We start from the raw sequence: 22703 nt of genomic DNA, 5'->3' as shown, positions 1-22703 counted from the left end.
TAATGTATTAATTTTAAAATGGGCTTTGACAAATTGGTGAAGTTTTAAAGTTGAAGTGAATTTCTTAATTACATTTTTCTGAATTGATATAACAGGAAATAAAATAGAACCAAACTGAAATGTTTAAGACCTTAGTAGAAGTCAGAAAGGTGTTTAAAGGTAAATGTGGAAGTCTCTGCTATTCTCTTTTCCATCTTTTTTATGCTTTGGTGGGTGTGAGGACTGTATTAGGTTGCATTACTATACCTTTAAATTGATGACTTGCTGTAATTGTGATATCAGTATTTGACATTAGTCATGCAGCTGCAACACCATCCGCAATAAATATTCAGTTACACACTGTGAGTATGTTATTTGGCAACCAGTGGCCTTTAGTCACAGCATTTGTTAAATAACTTACATATATAGATTTGTACATCCTGATCTTCTTTTACTTAGATGTGCCATTTCACACAAGTCAGTTTACACTCGATCTGTCATTACAAATGACATCTCTTGTCCATCTGTCGTGTTTGTTTCCCCAATAATGGCAGTTACTTCGCTGCAGTCCATACAGTAATAAGTCATCAGACCTTAAATTTATCATCTTCTATTTCTTAGCATTCCATTTGAGTTAAATCAGCCATTGATTCCTCATAGTATCAGCTGCTTAAAGTAGAAAGATGAAGCGTTATTTTTAGCACTGTAACAATACACATACATGAATCTTCATTCACTGTGTTTGCAGTAAATATGCTGAGCCATTTATAAAGATAGATTTTCATGGTGTGCTGAATGTATTTACAAGAACTTGCAAGTGTGGGAAATAAGGTTTGTGTTCGCCTTTTCTCTGTGTAATACCTCCTGTGCTTCAAGCCATATGTGCGGTCTGTTTATTACAATGAGAATCAAGAACTGGAACTGAAATTGCTTTTGCCTTTTTTCCTTTTTGTTGCAATTGGGTGACTGCATGTGCCTGTCCTCTCCTAAAATGTTGCCAATGTGTAAGGGATTTTCAATGAGTAGTGAAATGAACCAGCATCTGGGGAGGTTTGGAGCTGCATTGATCTTAAAGTATATTGTCACACAGATGATAAGGGTTGAAGCCAAGGCTCTCTAGCTGTTCACATCACACTGTCTGCATTTTGGGATTGTTTCCTATACAAATTCTTTACAGCATTGTGTGAATACATAGTGTTGGGAAGATGTGGACCAGCTTTCTGAGCAGAGGTGAGCACTGTTTATGTTAAAATTCCTCTTTATAAAATCCTTATATTTCTTGTTTATTTAATCAGTGTCAAACAGTAGCTGTACTGTATACTTATTTCTGCTGCTCTTTCTGTTATATTTTGCAGTTTAGGAATTTTATCTCGTCTGTTATTGATGCTTTACTCATAATGTTACTTCTGCTCTGCATTTTCATAGAATTACAAATACTAGAGCTGTGAGAATTTCCTGACATTATTTGAGATGTTAACAATTGCTAGCTGTACTATACAGTATATGCGATACCTTTAGTTTTTCTTGTAAACTGTTCTTATTTGAATTACAGGTTTTAGGAAGTGCTTTTGCAAAATAAATATTTTGTTGTTTTAACATCACTGATTCAGTTTGAGTTGTTTCTGTTCTTCTTGTCCCACCATTTAAAATAGCAATGTGATGATAAGTTCAGTTACAAGCTAAGTTAAAATTGATATTTGTACTTCAGTATATATTTATATTTTTCTTGAACATTTTTTAGTATGTGGGATGTTCTGGAAAGACAGTTCATATAGCTTACTGAACCACCTGGGCTTGAAATGTCTTGAACCTTGAAGGTTAATGTGTGTCTGTATTGAGATTTCCAAAGGTTGATATAAGAACTTGTGAGATACCATGACCTCTAATTACACGGTGACTGATGTACTGTTTGATACTACTGTTGTTATCTCACTGCTGTTGCTGTACAGACGTATGCAGAAGAGTTTGATTTCGCTACATTGTCTATTTAAGGGCTCTCGGTGTAAATGATTATTTAGAATATACGCTGGAATCTTAACCTTTGCTTTAATGTAATAGTTAACTCTGAAGAAGCTGATTAATACGTACATTATGAATTAGTGTCATGATATAATAAGCTATACTACCTTAAAAAGGCATATATTAACTGAAAGTTTATTTTGCGAAAATGAAAGTTGACCTGTTATTTTAAAACAAAAGAGGAAAGAAGATCCCGTCTGTATATATTTTTGTGATCATTTTTTTGTCAGTTCTTTCTTTTTTAATTTACATGACAATATATCTGTAGATTTTGGTATTGAGAAGATAAAGGGCTATTTGTACATTGAATTGAATATTCACGAATGTTTGTTTTCTGTTGTTACATGGAAAGCTTGGCTAAGCGGTCGACATCACAAACAAACCAGTTGTGTTACCCAATCTGTCATTGCAACTCCCCCAGCCGCTATCTTGCTTCAAGCTGCTGTGTGCTTTGAAAGCATGAAATTAGGTTTATACCAAGCGCATGGTTTCTCATTTAGCAGCGCTTTTTATGGTAATGGTCAATTTATGGTTCACTGACAAGATTTTAGTTTTTCTGTCATTGGTGTATCAGTTGTGCCAAGGTGTCCCTTTGAGATAAAAAAAATAATTACACCCCAGAGGAGAGACTAACCACTGACCTGAAACGCTGAGGGCATTACTGCATTAATTCTTTGAAATCACTCTTGATGCTGGGAAAGGCCCTTAATTTATTTCAGTTACTTAATGCTTCTTAATGGGACTTTTGTATGCCCTGTGCATCACAGATGGAAACATTTTCAAGCTCTGAAATAACATGTTTTTGCCTGATATATGTTTAGTTTTGTTATACTTGAAGCTATATAGAAAAAGCCAGGATGGATATGTCAACAACATCATGCCATGGTACATCTGTTTCCAGCTGTGTGCTTATCACGTCTTGTTTTGAGTGTCTCTGTAATCCATTGTTTCTCACCTCACATGGTCCCTCTGACCATGTTAAGAAGAACAGGTCTGAAACACTTGTCAGTTCACCTCCATTACCATTCAATTTAGGAGGGCCATTTACATTTGAGGAGTGATTATTTCCTGAATCCTATCAAGCCCAAGGATGCTTTAGTCCAGGATTGGCGATTACAGTGTTGTTTTAAATGCACTATAAAGTAAAAAGATGTTTTTAACATTTCTCAGGATAAATGTGATCAAGGACCTTAAAATGTTTGATCATTCCAGGTCAAAATCGGTTTTTAAATATTTGTTTACTAGTGTTCTTAAATGGGTTTCTTATGAATTTTATATATTGAAAGTGAATTTATTACCTTATTATTACAGAACTAAAGTAAACTGTTTTATACTTTGTTCGCTCATGGACTGTACAAAAAAGGGTGAATAGTGGTGGTGACAGAAAGAAAAAGTTTTAGAAACTACTTTCTCCGAGTGGAACGCAAGTATATTCCACTCAAAAAGAAACACCCAGACCAGAATTCAACAATAATGTCTTTTTTTGTTCATTATTGTAAATTTGGAACACTCTCTGTGTAGCATTAAATATGAAATGTCAACAGTATTTTTATGTGGTCATAAAGTTCTGGCATGTTTTGTAATGTGCACTGGATAATTATACAATTCAAGACCCAGAAAGCACTTAAGAAAGGTTACAAAGGAGAGAAACCAGTCAGCACATCAAGCTCTTTTGAGCGCTAGTGATTGAAGGATATTTTCCAGCTACTTCTTGAAAGAGTCCAGAGTATCAGCTTTACCAATATGGCTGGGTGGTTTGTTTCAGCCTTCCACAACACTTTAAATCTGTTATCATTCTTTACTCTTATATTCATAATCAAATCATTTTGTTGTTAAATTGTTACTACCGTTATTACTATTATCAAATTCCCATTGTTGTGTATTAGGGGGGTCTACATATTATACTAATATGGATTATAACATAACCCATTCAATTTTTTGTACATTAGCCAATACATTTCGGTAACTAGGATTAAACACAGCTTGCCACTGCAGGCCACTTTTGAGTGTCTCCATTATCTCCAGAGAGTTATACAAGTTGGAGAGCTGCAGGTGTTGTTAAATGTGTTCTTTGCCGTTACGAATCAGAAATCTGTCACTAAGGCAGAACTGGAACATGGGATGGCCAAAGATGTCAGTTGTATGAAAGATGTCCAAACAAGGTAACAAATTAGGAAGCTAAGAGGTGAATGGCCAGTCCAGTAAAATCACCTCAGTATTTCAGAAGTACTGTAGGGTCAACCATAACTCTTATCTCTCCCATCATTTGGAGATGAAGGAGAAAGACAAAGGATATTTCTGAGCACTGAGGAGACTCAAAGTTAATTTAGGAACAAAAGGCTTCATTTTTTTGTATTTTAGCAGCAAATATTTATTTCTTTAAATACCCTGCAGACATAAATATTATCCCCGGTATGCATTTTTAGGTTTACCAATACAGTTCTCATACTTTAGAACCAGTTTTATCATCATAAGACTGTCCTGCGGAGGGACTTTTGTTGCATAAAAACCAATTACCTTGCTAAACTGCCTTCTCTGTGGTTTCTCTTCAGTAAGATTGGTCAATCTTTTAAAGGATAAGCAAGGTTATCTTTGGCCTGTAGAATGTATGAACTCATACTTGTTTTTGTAAATACGTTTTTAGTATTTATGTGTTTTTATGTTAAATGTTGTATTTTTTTTGTCTTTTACATTTCTGTCTGCTCATTGCAATGCCATCACATTGTGCCAGGAACAAAGAAACCATGTGATATGTTTCTTTAGTTTCATTCTTGACTATAGAGGGCATTTTATGCTGTATTTTTACTTTTAAATAAAAAAACACCCACCAGACACACTACCATACCTCATGTATAACTGTCATTCCATTGATTCAACAATATTATTTATGTTTTAGTCACAGATTTTTACGTTGCTAAATAAATTATTTACAGTACACATACTTGTATATCAACTGTAACTTTACGATGCTTTACTTTTCCTGATATAAAGCACTTATCCAGCTTGCAAAAGCAAGAGTGCTATCTGGGTGTCCTATTGGCTGGTTGATTAGGGAGTGTGGTCAAGGCATTTCAGCCATAACAGGAGAGCTCACGTATGTAAAAGGTAGATGTTTATATGGTGAGCTAAAGTAACCATAGAAGGAAAAATGAATAATTCAAAATGAAATGTTTGTCACTGACTCATTCTGGAACACAGCAGGGTTCACATTTTCACTCTGGTCATGGCTCTCAAGGCTATTCTGGCTTATTTACAACACTGGATGTTCAGAAAGAAACAACAGACAAATTACAGGGAAATGATTTACTGAGAGTAAGAGATGGTACTTAAGGGTAATGCAAATTTTTCTGACATAAGAGGAGGGAAAGTGGTGATGTTAATAGTATTGTGGTAAAATAGAGATTAAAAGATTCATTGATCAGAGGAGAGGGGGAAGAATAAGTAGCATTTCAAAGTATTCAGTTTTGGATTGAGATTGTATTTGAGATCATCAAGAAAATATTATTAGAAGAAGTTGGATAATGAGGAATAGAAGAATTATGAAAGGGAAAATTCTGCATATCATTATCATAAAGATCTTCTGGGAACGCAAAAGGAGTAGAAAGCATTGATCCCTGGCGAACTCCCTCAGAAAAGTGAAAATAGAGACTGACACCATAAGACCTTGAAATTTAGGGAGTCAAATAGTTACAGAGAGGGAGGCACAGTGATTCAGTGGTTTGCATTGCCGTCTTGCAGCTCTGGGGCCCTGGCTTTAATTAAAGAGCCGGGGTGCGTTCTGCCACCCATGAAGTTTGTCTCCCACAGTCCAGAAGCGTACTGATAGGTTAACTGCCCTAGGTGTGAGTGTTTGCGTGTCTGTGTGTCTGCCCTGCGATGAACTGGCACCCGCCCTGCCCTGCCTTGCGCCCGTTGCTTGCAAAGATAGGCACTGGCTCCCCCGCAACCCTGAATTGGAAGAAGTGGATGAATGAATGTAATTAATACAGAGATAACTAAGTCCGGTGAGAGAGAGGAAAAGTGGATGCTGGGCTCCTGTGTGTGGAGAACTCTTGAAAGGACAATAATAAGTAATGGGCAGTAGTAACTGAGAGTTAGAGACCAAGCCGATAGGGTACAACAAAGAGTACTTAGTGGAGAAAGTGGACAGTTGATTGTGAACTACTCTCTCATATTTTTAAAAAAATACACAATCACAGTATCTAATATTTAACCAATACCTGTCTTTTTTCACTTTAAATATGGTTTTAAAATAGTGTAAAATTTACCTATTTTATGTGACATTGTAATTTTATTTTACTTATATGGTTTGTTAGACATTTTTAAGTGGAGGTATTAACGATTTGCTGTTTAATGTGTTTGTGCTATACATTCTTTTAATTTCAACTGGGTTATTTTGCAAGAGTCTGAGAACATTAGAGTACATTAATAGTGTTTCCTGCCTTTGGGGAATTGAGTGCTTGTGTTTATTTAGTAAATTAATTGCAGCAGTCAAGATTATCTGCTAAAGCTTGTGCACTGCATTTAGGAATCAATATGTATGTAATAAAGGTTTTAGAATTTCTCCCTCAGAACCAGTCATTGTTATGCAAATTACCCATCTTAAGAAATTCAGCTTTGGAAAAATGTGCATATGTGTGAGTGTATTCTAGATGTTTAAAACCTTTAATAATATTATAATATAAAACACATTCCGTTGTTTCAATATTATTTGAACAATAATAGAAATGGGAGAAAGAATAGTGACAAATTCAGTAAATGTCAAAAAAGTCCATGGTTTTAAATAAGCAATGTATTGTAACATAAGATGTTTTTGTTGCTAAAAGATTAGCAGCACTCAGCAAATCAGCTTTTTGCTCTGCTTTGCGCTTAGTTCTGTTCATGTACATTTCCAGCTTGTGGTAAAATAACGTCACTCTCAGAAAGATGAGATTCATAAACTACAATCTTGTAGGCAGCTTAATGCCAATGACTTTTGATAAATATTTGTTAAATTTTAAAATCGCCTTTAGAAGAATTCTTATAGTCTCTGATAATTCCATAATTGTGCTTTGTGTAATGTTGCAGCCCCTGCAGAAGATAATCTATATTTATCACAAGGAGATGAATTGGGATGAAAACAAAATATTATTTTTGAAGGTATTACTTGCAAACATTCTCACTGTCAGTGTTGAAAAGGTCGAGGATAAACATTGTCAAGATTGTTGTACAGTTTAGTAAATGTAAGTTTTTGTTGTTAGTTTGATGGCAGAATTGCTTCATTCACAAAATAATACCTTAAAATAGCCTCAATAGGTTATCTGCTTTTTTGAAAGAAATCAGCAGCCAGTCATTAACAGTGGTTATCTTGGTGAGGTCATATAATAGTATGGGTTTGATCCCTTTTGGTTTGTTTATATATTGTAATACTGCATGGGGCGGCCCACAATAGGTGTACAGATTCTAGAGGCTCATGAGGACAGACACATGCCAACCATAAGATTAAAAATTATTCAATATTATTTACAATAGCCAAAAAATAGTGCTCTTCCAGCAGGATGCTGGGGAGAAAAGACAATCAACAACCCTGCATTATATTAAAAAAGGCTCTTCCTGCTATGTACAGTGCTGCTAGAAAGTTTGTGAACCCTTTAGAATTTTCTGAAATTCTGCATTCTTTTGACCTAAAATGTGATCAGTAATAAAAATAAAGAGAACCCCATAAAACAACTAACACACGAAAGGAGATACTTTTTCATTTGTTTATTGATCAAATGATCCATTAAATGTCTTTGTCAGAAAAAGTATGTGAACCTAAGCTTTCGGTAACTGGTGTGACCCCCTTGAGCGACAGTGACTTCAACCAAACATTTATGGTTACTGTTGATCAGTCACACATTGGCTTGGAGAAATTTTGGCCCATTTCTCTTTACAGAACTGCTTCAACTCAGTGATGTTGGTGTAATTTCTTGCATGAACTTTCCGCTTCAGGTCCTGCCACAACATTTTTAATGAATTAATGTCTGGACTTTGACTTGGCCATTCCAAAACACAAAATTTCTCCTTCATCCATTCTTTGGTTGACTGACTTGTGTGTTTAGGGTCGTTATCTTGCTCCAAGACCCACCTTCTGTTGAACTTTCAGTTCACAGACGGATGCCCTGACATAACTCCTGTAGAATTTGCTGGTATAATCCATAATTCATAGTTCTGTCAATGATGACAAGCCATTCTGGTCCTGCGGCAGCAAAATAGCCCCAAACCATGATACTGCCACCACCGTGTTTCACAGTTGGGATGAAGTTCTAATGTTGGAATGCAGTGTTTGGTTTTCACCAAACATAACATTTCTCATTTAAGCCAAAAAGTTCTATTTTCGACTCATCCGTCCACAGAACATTCTTCCCGTAGTCTTCTGGCTCATCCAGGTGGTCTTTAGCAAACTTTAAACAGGCAGCAATGTTCTTCTTGGAGAGTAGTGGCTTCCTCCTTGCTATCCTCCCATGCACACTATTCTTGTTCAGTGTTTGCCTGATGGTGGACTCATGAACACTGACATTAGCCCATGCAAGAGAGGCCTGCAGATCCTTAGACGTTACCTTGGGGTTCTTTGTGATCTCCCGGAATATTATAAGCCTTGAATTTATTTATAATTTATATTTATAAGCCTTGAGTAATTTTTATTGGACAACCACTCCTGGGGAGAGGAACAATGGTGTATAATTTTCTCCACTTGTACACTATCTGCCTGCCAGTGGATTGGTGAAGCCGGAAGTCTTTAGAAATCATTTTGTAACCTTGAGCATCGACAGTTCTTTTTCTGAGGTCCTCAGAAACCTCCTTTGATCGAGGCATGGAATGCATTCACAAACCTGTGTGGTGAAGACCAGACTTTGGTAGTGAAGACTCAGGTTTATGTTTTTTAAATAAGGCAGGGCCACCCAAACTCACACCTGATTGTCATCGCATTGATTGACATTCTTGACTCTTATTATCCCCTTAACTGAACAGATAATCCTAGAGGTTCACATACTTTTTCTGACAAAGACTGTTGAATGTTGGATCAGTTTGATCAATAAATGAATAAAAACGTATATCCTTTTGTGTGTTATTTGTTTATCTATTTTTATGACTTAGATGACAATCTGATCACATTTTAGATCAAATTTATGCAGAAATTCAGAAATTTCTAAAGGGTTCATAAACTTTCTAGCACCATTGTAGCTGGGAAACAAACTTCAGTTGCTGCAGCAGGCGACTGGGTTTTCCAACTTTGCACTGGAAAACATAGGCAGCCTCCAGGCAGGTGACAGGTTCATCTGGGCAGAGGCTAGAGTAATCCAACAATCTATCCTTGGCCTCTGTTCCTGGTCATCACCATCTTAGTATCTGCTTGGGTCTCTATTCTGCTTTGGAGCAGCACACACAGTTGATCCTGCTCCAGTGATTGCTGGGCTTGTCCAGATTGCCTGTGAGTTCCGTGCTGCCACCTTGGGCAGGAGAAAGCTTGAAAAAAAAAGCAGAAACCAGAAGGAAAGCCATGTCTCACAAGGCACATCCCCATTCGGCATCACATTATGCAAAACTGTTGTGAGGGTTGTAAATAATTGCAACTCCAGCTAATTTTATTAGGATATCAAGATTGGTATGAAATATGCAAAATGTTTTGTAAGTAAAAATTGCTAAAACATGTAACATATTGTATGATATAAACATGTGAGTAGGTTCTGGGAACACCATGAGTGCATACTGTATATCACAGAGAGGGCAGCAACCTTCATCTTCAGCCTCTGGTATTGTATTGTGAACATTCTCTTTTTTTAATTCAAGATAGTATTACACAACACAATGAAATAGAAAAAGTTTAAAATTGATTAGACAGTGTGCTAGGTTTTGAGAGGAACAGAAATATTAACTATTGTACTATAGTATTGTTTGCTGAAAGTATTACTGTCCCAGAAAACATCCCAAACCCATAGTATTTCTGATGTGTCTTTTGTGTAGTAATCACCAAGACCAATTTAATATAGGTTTTGCTAGCTTCGGATTAAATATGGAGTGTTCTGTTAACATCCACAGTGCTTGAAGACTGAGAACTAATGTTGTGTTCAGGAAAATTGACTTTTGAAAGAACTTAATAGAAAAACAAATACTTTTGTTCTCCATTTATTTTGAGAAACAAAGTCCAGAGAGGCAGTTCATGAAGACTGTTTTAATCTCCTAGGAGCAGTAAGTCTTTAGGATTTAGAACTCAGTATAGTTACCAACTTGCTGATACTGAATTGTAATGCTGGATTTATTGTCAAATCTGATTTTTAGAAAGGCAAAGGTTATTGTTTTATTGCTTTAAATTTACTAGTTCTAAAGGGTTATAAACTCAAAATGTTGTGTATTTTAACACATTTTAAAGAACATCTGTGGTGCTGTAGTTTTGTGTTGAAGAAATATGAGTTAATAGACAATGTTTTCCTTTTCTACTGTTTCAAAACTAAGCAAGGATGTTTAAGAAATTACTTCTATTAAACTGTTGTAAAATTTAACAATGATTGCTTTCTTTGTCAGCCATCACATAAAGTTATCTGGATTTTTTTTAAGTCACAACAAAAAAACTTGTTCTCATAGTGTGCTCTCACAATCACAATATTTGGCACATGTACATGTACTTTTCCTGCATGGAGTGGAAACCTATTATATTCATTTGATCAATTTTACACATGGAGTAAATTACAGAGTGAATAATGTTGTTTAAAATTTTCTGTAAGAAACTAAAACCAATACAAATTACTACTATGTTGTTCAGAAGCAGTCTTTTAATGAAGCTGAAGGAAATTGTTTTAATCGTAATGAGATTTAGCCATCATTTAGTTATGTTAAATGCATTTAGTCTTTAAATCGAAGAGAAATGTTTCATATTTCCTGGTTTCACTGCATTTGGGTTTCATTGATGTTTTCTGTGTTCTCTCACGTTCTGTGTTTCAAACTATAGACTGTCATTATGGCTCTAAAAGTCATAAAGGGTTTCAAAGTGATTATTAATCTTGTGCTATTGCAAGGATTACCAAATAAAGGTATGAGTTATATATAAAATTAGTAAAGGCTTTGACATGACATATTTCAGTTTTAACCAGTGTCTTTCATAGTGGTCTGTATTTTTCTTATTCTGACACTGCTGTAAACGATGATATATTTTGTGTTACATGGAGGTGTTTCACAAGGTCAGCAGTTGCTCCATAGAAAGATATAGTCTCAGCATCTGCTGACCTTCTAGTTTTACAGTTGAAACTAAGATACCATTCTTTGGATGATATTAAACTAATTGCCAGAATACATTGGTGATTAAAGATCCCATTCCACATTCTGAACATGCAGGGGTGTTAACCCCATTGTCTTGGGTAAATTCCACTAATTATTTCTAAGATCTCATCAGGCATCTCAAGGTGTACTCCATTGTAATGTGTTAAGAACAGCATTTTATTATGTTTATGGATTATTTAGAAATCTTTAATTGTAGCTGAGCAAACTTTTCAATTTCAGGGCATTACTGTAAATCACCCCGTGTTGATTCACCATACATTGAAATCTGAGAAAGCATGATAATAATCATGCATGTGCTCCTATGAGTCAAACAGAAAAAGGAAGTATATGTGTATAGTGTAAAAACATGTATCTGATCTTGTTCACTGTGATCACGAAGTACTGTTATTGTTCTGGAATCTATATTTGTAATGTTTTTGTCATGCTTGCAGTCAAAATCTTCTTTGTTGTAAATTTTAACTCCTTTGCCAGTTTGTGGACAGGACACCAGTCTATCGCAAGGCAGACAGAAACACTGACGTGTCCTCACTGAGCCAGACCTGAACCAATTTTCTCAGAAGCCAGTTAACCTACCGGTATGTTTTTGGACTGTGGGTGGAAACAGGAATTACTGGAGGAAACTTCTTCTGTGGAGAACTTATAAACTCTATGCAGAGAGTACATAGGATCCCAGTACTGCAAAGCAGCAATGTTAACCACTGTGCCAGTGTCACCGGCAGGCAAAATCAAATTATATGGTTTATTATTATTTTTCTAATTAATCTACTTCTATCTTCTATCCCTTTTCTTCTATGTAATAATTGGATAGTTGCCTAAAAAGGTGAAGGTTTCACTCATCAATTAGGTAAACTCATCCAAATCTTTTGAATAAGGTGGAGACTCATTAAAGACTCATTAAGACTTTGCAACTTGTATACCACCTTTTCAACTCATTATTGATCAGCAATGGAGAAAAGCATCTTGTCTATTGGTTAATTGCAAAATGGATACAAATAATACCTTCTTACACTTACATGTGAGCAAACAGTCTTGACTTCCAAGCTAGCCAATGGCTTCTGCCACAGTGGTCAACACAGGAGCCTAAGAATGAGATGAGGCCTCTCATTTTGTTTTTTGATTTAAGTCAAAGTATTGGTTTCAACCACATGGCTACTGTAGGTAGTTCTTTTATTACTCCCACAACCCTTTTCTGCTATTCTTGGTTTTAAAATGCATTTGCATGTAGTTTCCACTTGCATCATGTTTTATGCTTCATTTTGAAGAAGTCCATTCTGGTAACTGTCAATGAGGATTTTGAATACTGGTATGATTTCCCCTTGTAGTCTTCTCTGTTCAAGATTAAAAAGGGTCAGTTACTTTATCCTGTCAGTGTAAGGCATTCCCTTAAGTCCTGGAATGTGTCTGTTTTCTGTTAACACAGTAATCAAGATTTTACACAGTATGCTAAATGTGGTCTTACTCGTTTGTTATACAATTTTAAAACAAGCTCCCTTGATTAAATTGTCTTTTTAATGTATGCTAACATTTTCTTTGCATTTTAATTACTTCCCTACATTATCTAGAAGATTTAAGTGATATATCTACTTAAACACTTCTTAAAAGTAATCTCTTCCAGCTCAGTGTTTCCTATTTTGTTTTTACAACCTGGATGCAAAATCCTGGACTTCACTACATTAAACTTCTTCTGCAAGGTGTTTACCCAGTCTTGAAGTTTATCTGATTCTTTTTTAGTTCAGTTGCTGCTTTTTCAGTGTAAGGTAAGCTTCCTATTTTGGGATCATCTGGGAAAGTGAATAGTTTGCTCCATACACCAAAATGTAGATCATTGATATATATCAGGAAGAGAAGTGATTCTAGTATAGATTCCTGTAATACTCCATTAATTACACCACCCCTATTTGAATATTTACCTCCCATCTGTACATTATTTCCTATTTATTAACCAATTCTCAATCTAAATGTAGTTTCCTGAATGCCTAGAACCTGTAATTTTATCTTTTATGGGGAACTTTGTGAAAAGCCTTTTGAAAATCTAAATACACCAGATCAGAAGAAGAACTCTAAATCCCAAGGATGTTATTTCTTTATAGGTGATCCTCTAGTTTAATTATAATAATTGTTTCCATACCTTTACCTGTGATAGAAGTCAGGTCTTTTGGTCTATAATAACTTGATTCAGCTTCAATGCCTTTCTTATGGTGGGGCACCATATTAGTTATCTTCCAGTCCAAGTGCTATCCCTGTCTTGAGTGACTGTTGGAAGAATACAAGCCTTCAGATGTAAAAATATAAAAATTAAACAAGTTTACTGAAACTTTATAGTTTCCATCTTTGATCCTTTCTTTTTAAAATTAAGAGATAGTAAAATGCAGTACAATTAGCTTTATTGATTTTCTGTGGTTTATTCTTGGAAAGTGGCCCTTTGGGGCCACCATTTGTTTCAGTTTGTGTTACAAATAAATTACATGTCCTGAAATGACCAAATGGTGTTTATTTGCTTTTTCAAGAACAGTCAAACCATTTATTCAAATTAACACGCAGCAGGGAGTCAGTGCCTGGCTGATTTTAGGGAAATTCTAAATCTTGTGTTAATACAATTGGCTGCACAACCACCTTCTCTGTTTTTAAATTGTTTGTATTTTACAAGCTTTCATGGTGCTTTATATACCACATGCTCTTAATTTAGATAACCCCCGCTGCTTTGGGTTCTCAGCTTTTTTTGTGCCTTCTAGTGCCAGTCTTTTTTACAAGTAACTTTTTTTATATCTTTGAGTAAAGATTTCTAATTAGAATTACAGTGTATTTCTATTTTTAAAATCCAGTTCTTATAACATTACATAACACCTACTTCTTGTTATGTAATGTTTTATGCAGTGACCCTTGAATAGTAATTTCAAAATACTTTACGGGGCCTCTTCAGTGACTCAACCAGCAAAGGAGCTTATTCAGAAAACAAGTTGAGCTCTGGTGTCCAGATGTCACTAGTTCGACATGGACCTACTGAGTTGCCCGTCTGGGACTAGGATTCCCAGGTGACAGGGCACAATACCCAAATGTCGTTGCTGGAGTCTGCTGGAGTTTCTCTGGCTTTCTTGTGTTCTAGAACCTTGTTCTGATGTTAGGAGAGATGTATTGTAATACAGCATGTCTGATAAAGAATATTTTAGACAGGTGGGCGGGTCAGAGGAGTGTGCATACAGGATCCTGTTCTGCCTGTGAGGTATAGGGCTTGCAGTGATAAGTAATGTAATGTGGAAAATAGTCAATTCCAAATTAAGTATAATGAGCTGTTTTGTAAAATTGTACACAGTATAGGGCTCTACACAATATTTTTTAGGCACAAAAATTTAAAAATTTGCTCTGATTTGCTCTATTTTTGAATATTCACAAATATTTTCCTTCCATTTTTCATATGCTGTTTGCCATTTTAAATTGGTTTTCATTTTAAAAACACAGTGTGTAATAAATATTTAAATTAAGTTTTTAAATTGGTAACATATATTTGCTACAGACATTTTGCCTGGGTAAAAGAATGCATTTTAGGTATAAAATTTGTGACCTGCTTTAGGGTGATAGCAAACTTAACATGATGAATGGCATAATTAAATTATTTAAAAAGTTTTTAATTGTTTTTGTTTGTTGTTTTTAATAATGCTTATGACTAAGTTATTGCCTCTCAAAGTAGGCAGTTAGTCTTTTAAATAAAAAATGAAGTTAGTCTTCATTTTCATTTTTGTTGGACCCCTCCAATTTAGATAAAACCCATCTCTTAAACATTTAAAACCCATAATTGTACAGATTGTGTAGCCCCCCTCCCGTTAAAGATCCTGCTCCAACCATCGTGTACTCTGTAATGACCACATCAACAAGCGCCACAATCTGAAAACATCTCCAGTAGTGGAAGGTAATAGTTGCCCCCTTCAGTCTTAATAAAGAGATGCAGATCTTTTATTTTTTGTCAGTATAGGACATTTCTTTGAGATTGGGAATCTTGGTTACTTCTCTCGCTTGTCTATTTTTGGATGACGTCAGCTACCTCAACTCAAGGGTCCTTGAAGTATATTTGACTTGCTGTGTTTCTTAGAGTGTCCACCATTGACCACTTCTCTTCCTCTGGTTGTTTTGGTGTTGCTGACACTGATTGAAGATGTTAAGACTGGACTTCAGTCTTTGATCATATGGGATCTGTGGGAGCTGCTGCCTTGAGCTTCAAAGTTCTTAAAATCTCTTTTGTTATCAAGTCATTGAGTGCTTCCTCTTGATTATTTTTCCTGACATTGAAATAATTTCTCATGCCCTACTGTTCTCTGTAATTGTTAAGTAGAACTGGAAGTCAGTTTATGTGGTTCTGCTTTATAATATTGAAAAAATGGTCATTTGAGTCATACATATTGAAATTCATGGGATGATAGTACCAGAAATAGTATTCAGAAATGCTTGTGGAATTATTAGTAAAAACCCTGCAGCAAATGTGATAATGAAAGCATAGTCTATACATGTAAAAACAGCCTTGTTGTATTCCATTTTTATGGGAATTGTGAGTGTTACTCTGTGATATTGTGTTCAGGAAGTCTGAGTCTTTATCCCCAAGGGGCAATTTGTTTTACAGCAGCAGACAATATGAAGAAAAAATATTTAACTTAAGAATTCTTAAGTCATTCTTAACTTAATGTTTAAAAATCATCTGTTCAATGCCCTGTACCCTTGTACATTGTACAGGTCATACTTCTATTCATTACCCTCTGTGCGGATTAGAAATTCAAGTTCATTTAAGACCTGTCAACATTACTGAAATGTGTAGTTATTTGACACCAATGCTCTTAAGGGATTATGGCACAATAATTATAGCTCTTAATTATTTAGGTAAATGTGAAGTATAACATACAGTATATACTTATATGAGTTCACTTTAAACTTGCTAAAATTCATACAAAAAAGTTTAAATCTTTAATCATCACACTTAATCATTTAGTATTAAAATCTACTACAGTATGTACACAATATATCACTACAAAGATCTTAGTTGTTGGATTGAAATGTTTTTGCATGAAATGGTGACCCTTCTCAGTCCCTTTCGCATTACATTATTGAAGTTGCTGTGTGTATTGTATTACAGTTTCTCTGGTGCTAGAGGAAACTCCAGTGGGATTAAGCAGTTGTGCCACACCTGACACTGGTGATCATCATGTGTTACGTACAGCACAAATTACTTTTGCTAGGAAGGATATGAACAGCTCACTGGTAACTTGACTAGTATTACCCCAGTTTCTAAAGAAGATGTTTTTCTTTCCTTCTTAAGTGGCTATCATAATGTATTATAGCCACTGTGCCTTCTTTTTAATGGTGTGTCAAGTTAATGCTCGAGACCTGTGTCCTCAGTATGAAGGCACAGGATACGGGATTGAAATTGAAAACGTTTGAATGTGGACAGCCTGCTGCTGCTCTTACTTCGTCTTGGTTTTGATCTTAAATGTGCGGAGGAGGCCTGTCAGAACAAGCATTAAATGATTCCTGGCCTTTAATCTTTCACTGAGGTATGGATGTTTGACTGTTTGGCTCATTAGGTATTGTGTGTAAAATCACCCATTATAATCTAGTACGCATGATTGTATTGTGGGGTTGGTGCACCCATTACTGAATGAACAGAAACTAAAGGCACATGATTAATTTATTTGAATCGGATGGATCTATTGAGAATGTTTTAGTTTAATTAAAAATTCACTGTTTCAATTATTATGTCTTGCAGGAATTACCTTAATATTCTACCAAAAATAAGCTTATAAATTTGATTTAACACAGGTGCCTTTTAGTCGAGATACTATAAGGTTTATGTTGTACTAAACAATTCTGTGCTGTTCCTTCAGTTTTGCTTTGCTGGTACGCGTGTAATTTGTGTTTGTGTAACTGGTATTGTGCAGAGTAGTGTAAAATGTGATACTATTACAGCCTGTTTTAAAGGCAGTTTTTTTCAAATTATACATTTCCTGAGTAATTTGTCATGATGTTTAGTCATTTACTAACACCACCCCAAGATATGGCAATACTTCCATTTATCCAAGATTATGCTTTTGACTACCTATTCTTAAGGCTGATATGAAAATTGATATGCTTTGATATCTTCTGTTTGTTTTTAGGGCAATGCAGAATTACATCATAATGTGTTTATCTTTGCTCATACCTATCTTTTCTCATCAGAAAAAAACGTTTCAAATGAACATTCAACAGATACTTATAGTAAACTGATATTTTTCCATTAAAGGAAAAAAAACTTAAATCATATTTTATGTTAAACATGCTTTGCTTTGTATTTCAAAATAATAACAATCTTTACATTCTAATTTTAAGTATAAGAGCCTGCAAAGACTGGCACCTGTTGTTTTCCATTTTATTTTTTAATTGGGAAATTCCAGTGTCAATTCAGCTTGGCTTGCCTATAAGTGAGCTACTTAGGGTTTTTTACCATCAGCACCAAATGGTAATGGTAATGGTAACTGCTTTCCCTGTTTATTTGATCCTACAGAAAGCTCATGTGTTCAGTATGGTCTCAAGTTGACATATTGGTTGTGTTGGCTTATTCAAAATAACTTGTGGAGTGCTGGGCATGGTCAATTAATAACGGTAATATTTAGCCCATAGGGGTAAAGCTGTAAAATAAAATTATTTTATGAAAAAAATACATTTAATAAAATTCGGAGCATAAATATTAAGCAGCGACTCACCAGTTTAATGTGATGTCCACATGTTAGTGATTGTGTTTGACAAAAGATGTGATATATTCATGGCACTGATTTGATAACGTTAACTTGTGTTAATGGGTAGTCTGGTTTGCCGTAGATGATCTCTTTGTACACAATGTTTTACTGAAAAGTACCACATGGTACCACACAGTATTGTGTATAACTCTTACTAAATTCACTTTTGAAGTTATAATGTCACTATTCCCATGCATAATACGAAAACAAACTTAGCTTTTTGTAAATATTTATTTCACAGTATCTTTAAAGACAGATATACTTCATACAGTACTCATTGCTTTCTATAGCTTTACCATCCTATTAAGGCATAGACAAAAACATATCACACTCCAACACTCTCTAAAATGTATAACTCCTCTAGATTACATTAGACCTGTCAAGCTAAAATTAGATATGGATAAAAATGCTCATGGTTAGAAGTATTCATTCTAGGGTAACCTGTAATTACAGCTCATTTATGTCAGGGGATCAATAAGTTATATTTTATAAACAGTATTCTTAATCTGCTTGACATTTAGACATACTGTAATGTTTATTTTGTTGTCTGTGGCTGATGTGCAAATAACTTTGCATTATTTGGTTATATCAAATATTTCTTTGTCTATTAGAGACTACTTCAGTATGAAAACAGCATTGCAGTGCATAATATAAAGACTATTGTTTTTCTAATTATTTCTACATTTTAACCACTGGTTTGTGATTTGTTTACAAGTCTTGTTTACAAGTCTTGGGGAAGACAGTTAAATAGGCATGCTTTTATTGCATTGTCTCTCAATTTTCTTCAAGTGCCATGAATAAACATGTCGTTTATGGCTCTTTTGGTCAATGTCGTTGGTTACAGTATGGACAGTTATTGATTGTGATTCAAATGCATTTACATGTAGTATATTCTCTCAATATAATAACAATAGAAGCAGGTGTATTGTGTCAGTTTTCACCGTTATCTACAAATCAATTTTTTAATTGTTATATTTACCATGATATGAGCATATTATTTTTAAAGTACTTATATTAAATATAAATATATACGTTCTAACACTTTTCTAAGTAAAAATAAATGAGAGCTTACTTGTATGCAGTAATAAGTATGTATTTTAATGGAAAGAATCCTTGATATTTAAGACTTATTTATAATTATTCCTGAGCTCTGCATCTTGTTGTAAATAGAGAAAGGTTAAAGTTATATTACATTGGTTGTACATGCATATCTCTGTAGGAGACTGTCTTAGTTATGACCACACTCTTCAAAGCTGTAACTCTAGATCGTGCAAACTCCTGTTGCTGAAATGTTGTATGCAGAAGGTGGTGTCCCTAGGAAATAAATCATGTCACCAACTAAGAGGAAAAGCTACTGATGATGTTCCTTGCAATATGCATACTTATTAATGACTGTTCTATTTAAAGTAACTTTCAGAGCCACATTGGTCAAGGGTGGTTAATACGAATGGCCTTTCTCTGAATGTCTCTGAAAGATAGGGTGAAGCTGTGGCTATTGTGATCACCAAAATATCATAATAATAACATCCTTTGAGAATAGTTTGCAATAGTTCTGCACACTTAATGTAGGGGAAAATAATTAGGAAATATATTTATACATGAAAAATTCAATATAGGAAAAAATATTAAATTATTTACATTTAGAGTGTTCATGCTGTTAAATGTAACTACTAAAATATTAGATTTAGTTGTACTTACACAATATACACGTTTGTGTTTTGTCAGTTTGATCTCTGTGCTTATTTTAGTAGTTTTCATCAAACTATAATATCAACCATATTTTGTAATTGTTAAATATTCTCTGAAGAATTTAAAGAAAGTGTACACATCACATATAAGTTTTGTGACATTTTTCCGTAGCCTTACATAATACTGTAGTGTTTCTACAGTATCTCTCAATCATTTACAAGCAATTGCATTCACATTTCATGTCAAATTGCCTTTTGCCATGGTTGTCTGAGCACCTTTTCCTTAGACAAGGTCAGACAAAGAAGTCACAGCTTCAATACAAGAGATGTCCACTGCTTGTAGCACTGTCTCTGTTGCATCAGTGCATCAGTCACCTAAATATAGCTTGTGTTTGACCTTTTAGAAATAGCATCCTATTCTCTTATGACCCTCTTCTCGAGCTCTGCTAGGGGCTGGAACTGCCAAAATGTTCAATAAATGCTTAATGGGATTCAGATTTTTATTCGCCATAGAAAAGCAAATTGGTCCATTGAAACTGAATTCAGTGGTTGTTGGCTGGCTTTTTGAACTCCAGATAAATATGTTTAAGTAAGATATGGTAGCTGTATATGTTGTTATATGTGCAGAGATTTCTTCTGCAGTTTCTTTAAACGTGACAGAAATAATACATCATTCTGATTAAAGAGAACATCTTTGGAAGGTGTTGTTACCCAGGTGTTGTGACCCAAGTCACATTTCCCAGCATCTACAAAGATTGGAAACATCTGTTCTACACTATTTTAAAAATTCTTGAAAAAATGCAGAATATCTCAGTACACATCCTGAATTTTGAATCCTCTAAGCTTTTAATAATCATGGCATTGCAGTGATGCAAGTAAGCTTCATCCACTTATTATAATTATTTTACTTTAACACACTTTTGCATCTCCAGTTAAAGCAAAAGCAACCTTAGCTGCCTCAAGAATATGTACTGTAAGTGTATATCAAGCTTCATGGAATGATTTGTGATCTCTGAAAATACTTTATCCATTATTCACAAGCTTTCTCACCCAGTTTATAACATACTTTTTCAGCAAAATTATATTAAAAACACTTGTTAATGTACCTGTTAAGGTTATTTTCTTGTAGTATATAGTTATATGGAACATTAGAGTGCAACACTGGTCCAAAGTGTGATGGTCAAGTCCAGAGAGTCTTGTCTCTATCTCCAATTGCAGTAGTTAATGGCAACCAGACTGCACGGTGTTACTGTACATTGATCAAGTCCTTGGACCTCCCTTACTTCCTTTTCTGTGGGCTCATTCTGATATGCCAGCATTTTAGACAATAAATTGCTATACAATGAAAATACACATACTGCTCTTGTACTCTTCTTGGAAAAGCTAAAACAGTTATGCCATAGATGCCTTAATCCACAGACTTGAATCTAATTGAACATGTGGGATAAGATAGGACTCTAGTAAACTGGGATTGCTCAGAGACCAATGAGCAGGCAAATGTTTATCTAGAGCTGTACAGGTGGAATGGGACAGAATCCCACAAGACACCATCTGCAACAATTTATAGCTTGTATTGCTTCCAATGGTGGCCAAGTAGACCACTTGTTCAATACTATGAACTACTGTATACCAGTTGCATTTTTAATTGCTCTATTCAGACTTATATTGCAAATTCTAAACTTATCCTCTGAGAAACGTCTTTCATGTGATACTATTAAATACTATATGTATAAAGGTATTAAAATCATATTTTATTACGTTATGAAAATCTAAAAACAGCTTTTCTAATCTCTTTTTGGTATGGCCAGGTGGGTACCTCAGGTTTGAAAATCATAAGGATAATTTCAAAGAATTATAGTAAATTTGCAATAAAATTAAATTCTAATATTTTTTATTATTATTATTAAGATGTTTATTAATTGACACTCAATTTGTTGTTGATGTTTAACTGCTCAATTAATAGCAAAACATGTATACATTGTAGAATTAAAGAATACAGTCATGGATCTTTGGCAAATACACATATACTGTACCTCCAACAATTTTTTCTCTGAATGGAAATGAGTAAAAAAAGGTTGGTATTATTAAACAAATGTGAAATGTTTTTTTTTCCTAAAAACACAGAAACACTACAAAATCTCACTGCCTCCCTATTCCCACACACTAGCGGTTTTTCTGATGCTCCAACTTTGAACAAAAATAATAAAACATAGATTGCTGCCAAGACAACAACAGGCAGAATCAATGGTAGACCTATTGTTCCTGTGGAGCATGTCATTTCAAATGTTAGAATAATTATTGCAGCTGTAAAATGTTTCCGTGTTGTGGAAAATCAAGGTAAACAAACTAGGTTAATTTTGGTGCAAGATGCATATTATATGTTTCAAATGCATTGTTATGAAATACCTTTAAAAACAAAACTCTTCATCATTATCATTTTAAATTTGGTTTGTTTAATACATATATACAGTATATGGATACAGCTTGGATTACCAAGCAGGGGGTGCTGGGCCAGCAGGGGGCGCTCACCCTGCGGTCTGTGTGGGTTCTAATACCCCAGTATAGTGACAGGGAAACTATACTGCAAAAAGACACCGTCCTTCGGATGAGACGTAAAACCGAGGTCCTGACTGTCTGTGGTCATTAAAAATCCCAAGGCGTTTCTCATCCTGGCCAAATTTTCCATTGGCCTTTACCAATCATGGCCTCTGAATAATCCTCATCTATGAATTGGCTTCATTACTCTGTTCTCCTCCCCACTAATAGTGATGTGTGGTGAACATTCTGGCGCACTATGGCTGCTGTCGCATCATCCAGGTGGATGCTGCACATTGGTGGTGGTGGAGGGGAGTGCCCATTACCTATAAAGCGCTTTGAGTGGAGTGTCCAGAAAAGCACTATATAAGTGTAAGCAATTATTATTATTAATTTTGGTTATTAACCATCTTTGTTCACCAGGAACCACCACCAG

General features: G+C 34.9%; 1 protein-coding gene across 1 annotated transcript in view; it reads left to right on the top strand.

The window, feature by feature from the left end:
- The first annotated feature begins 978 nt into the window (after positions 1–978).
- The window catches only part of znf385b (zinc finger protein 385B), an 85992-nt gene continuing 64267 nt past the window's right edge, over positions 979–22703 (top strand). Inside the window, exon 1 of the mRNA XM_088930990.1 lies at positions 979–1209. Within this exon, the coding sequence (XP_088787116.1) occupies positions 1185–1209 (25 nt within the window). The 5' untranslated portion in view covers positions 979–1184. The remainder of the gene's footprint in view (positions 1210–22703) is intronic.

Source organism: Atractosteus spatula, chromosome 13, assembly GCF_055471065.1.
Source record: "Atractosteus spatula isolate fAtrSpa1 chromosome 13, fAtrSpa1.hap1, whole genome shotgun sequence".
In the NCBI taxonomy this organism is placed as follows: Eukaryota; Metazoa; Chordata; class Actinopteri; order Semionotiformes; family Lepisosteidae; genus Atractosteus; species Atractosteus spatula.
Note: the sequence above shows the minus strand (reverse complement) of the source record. Positions and strands in the feature narration are given on the sequence as shown.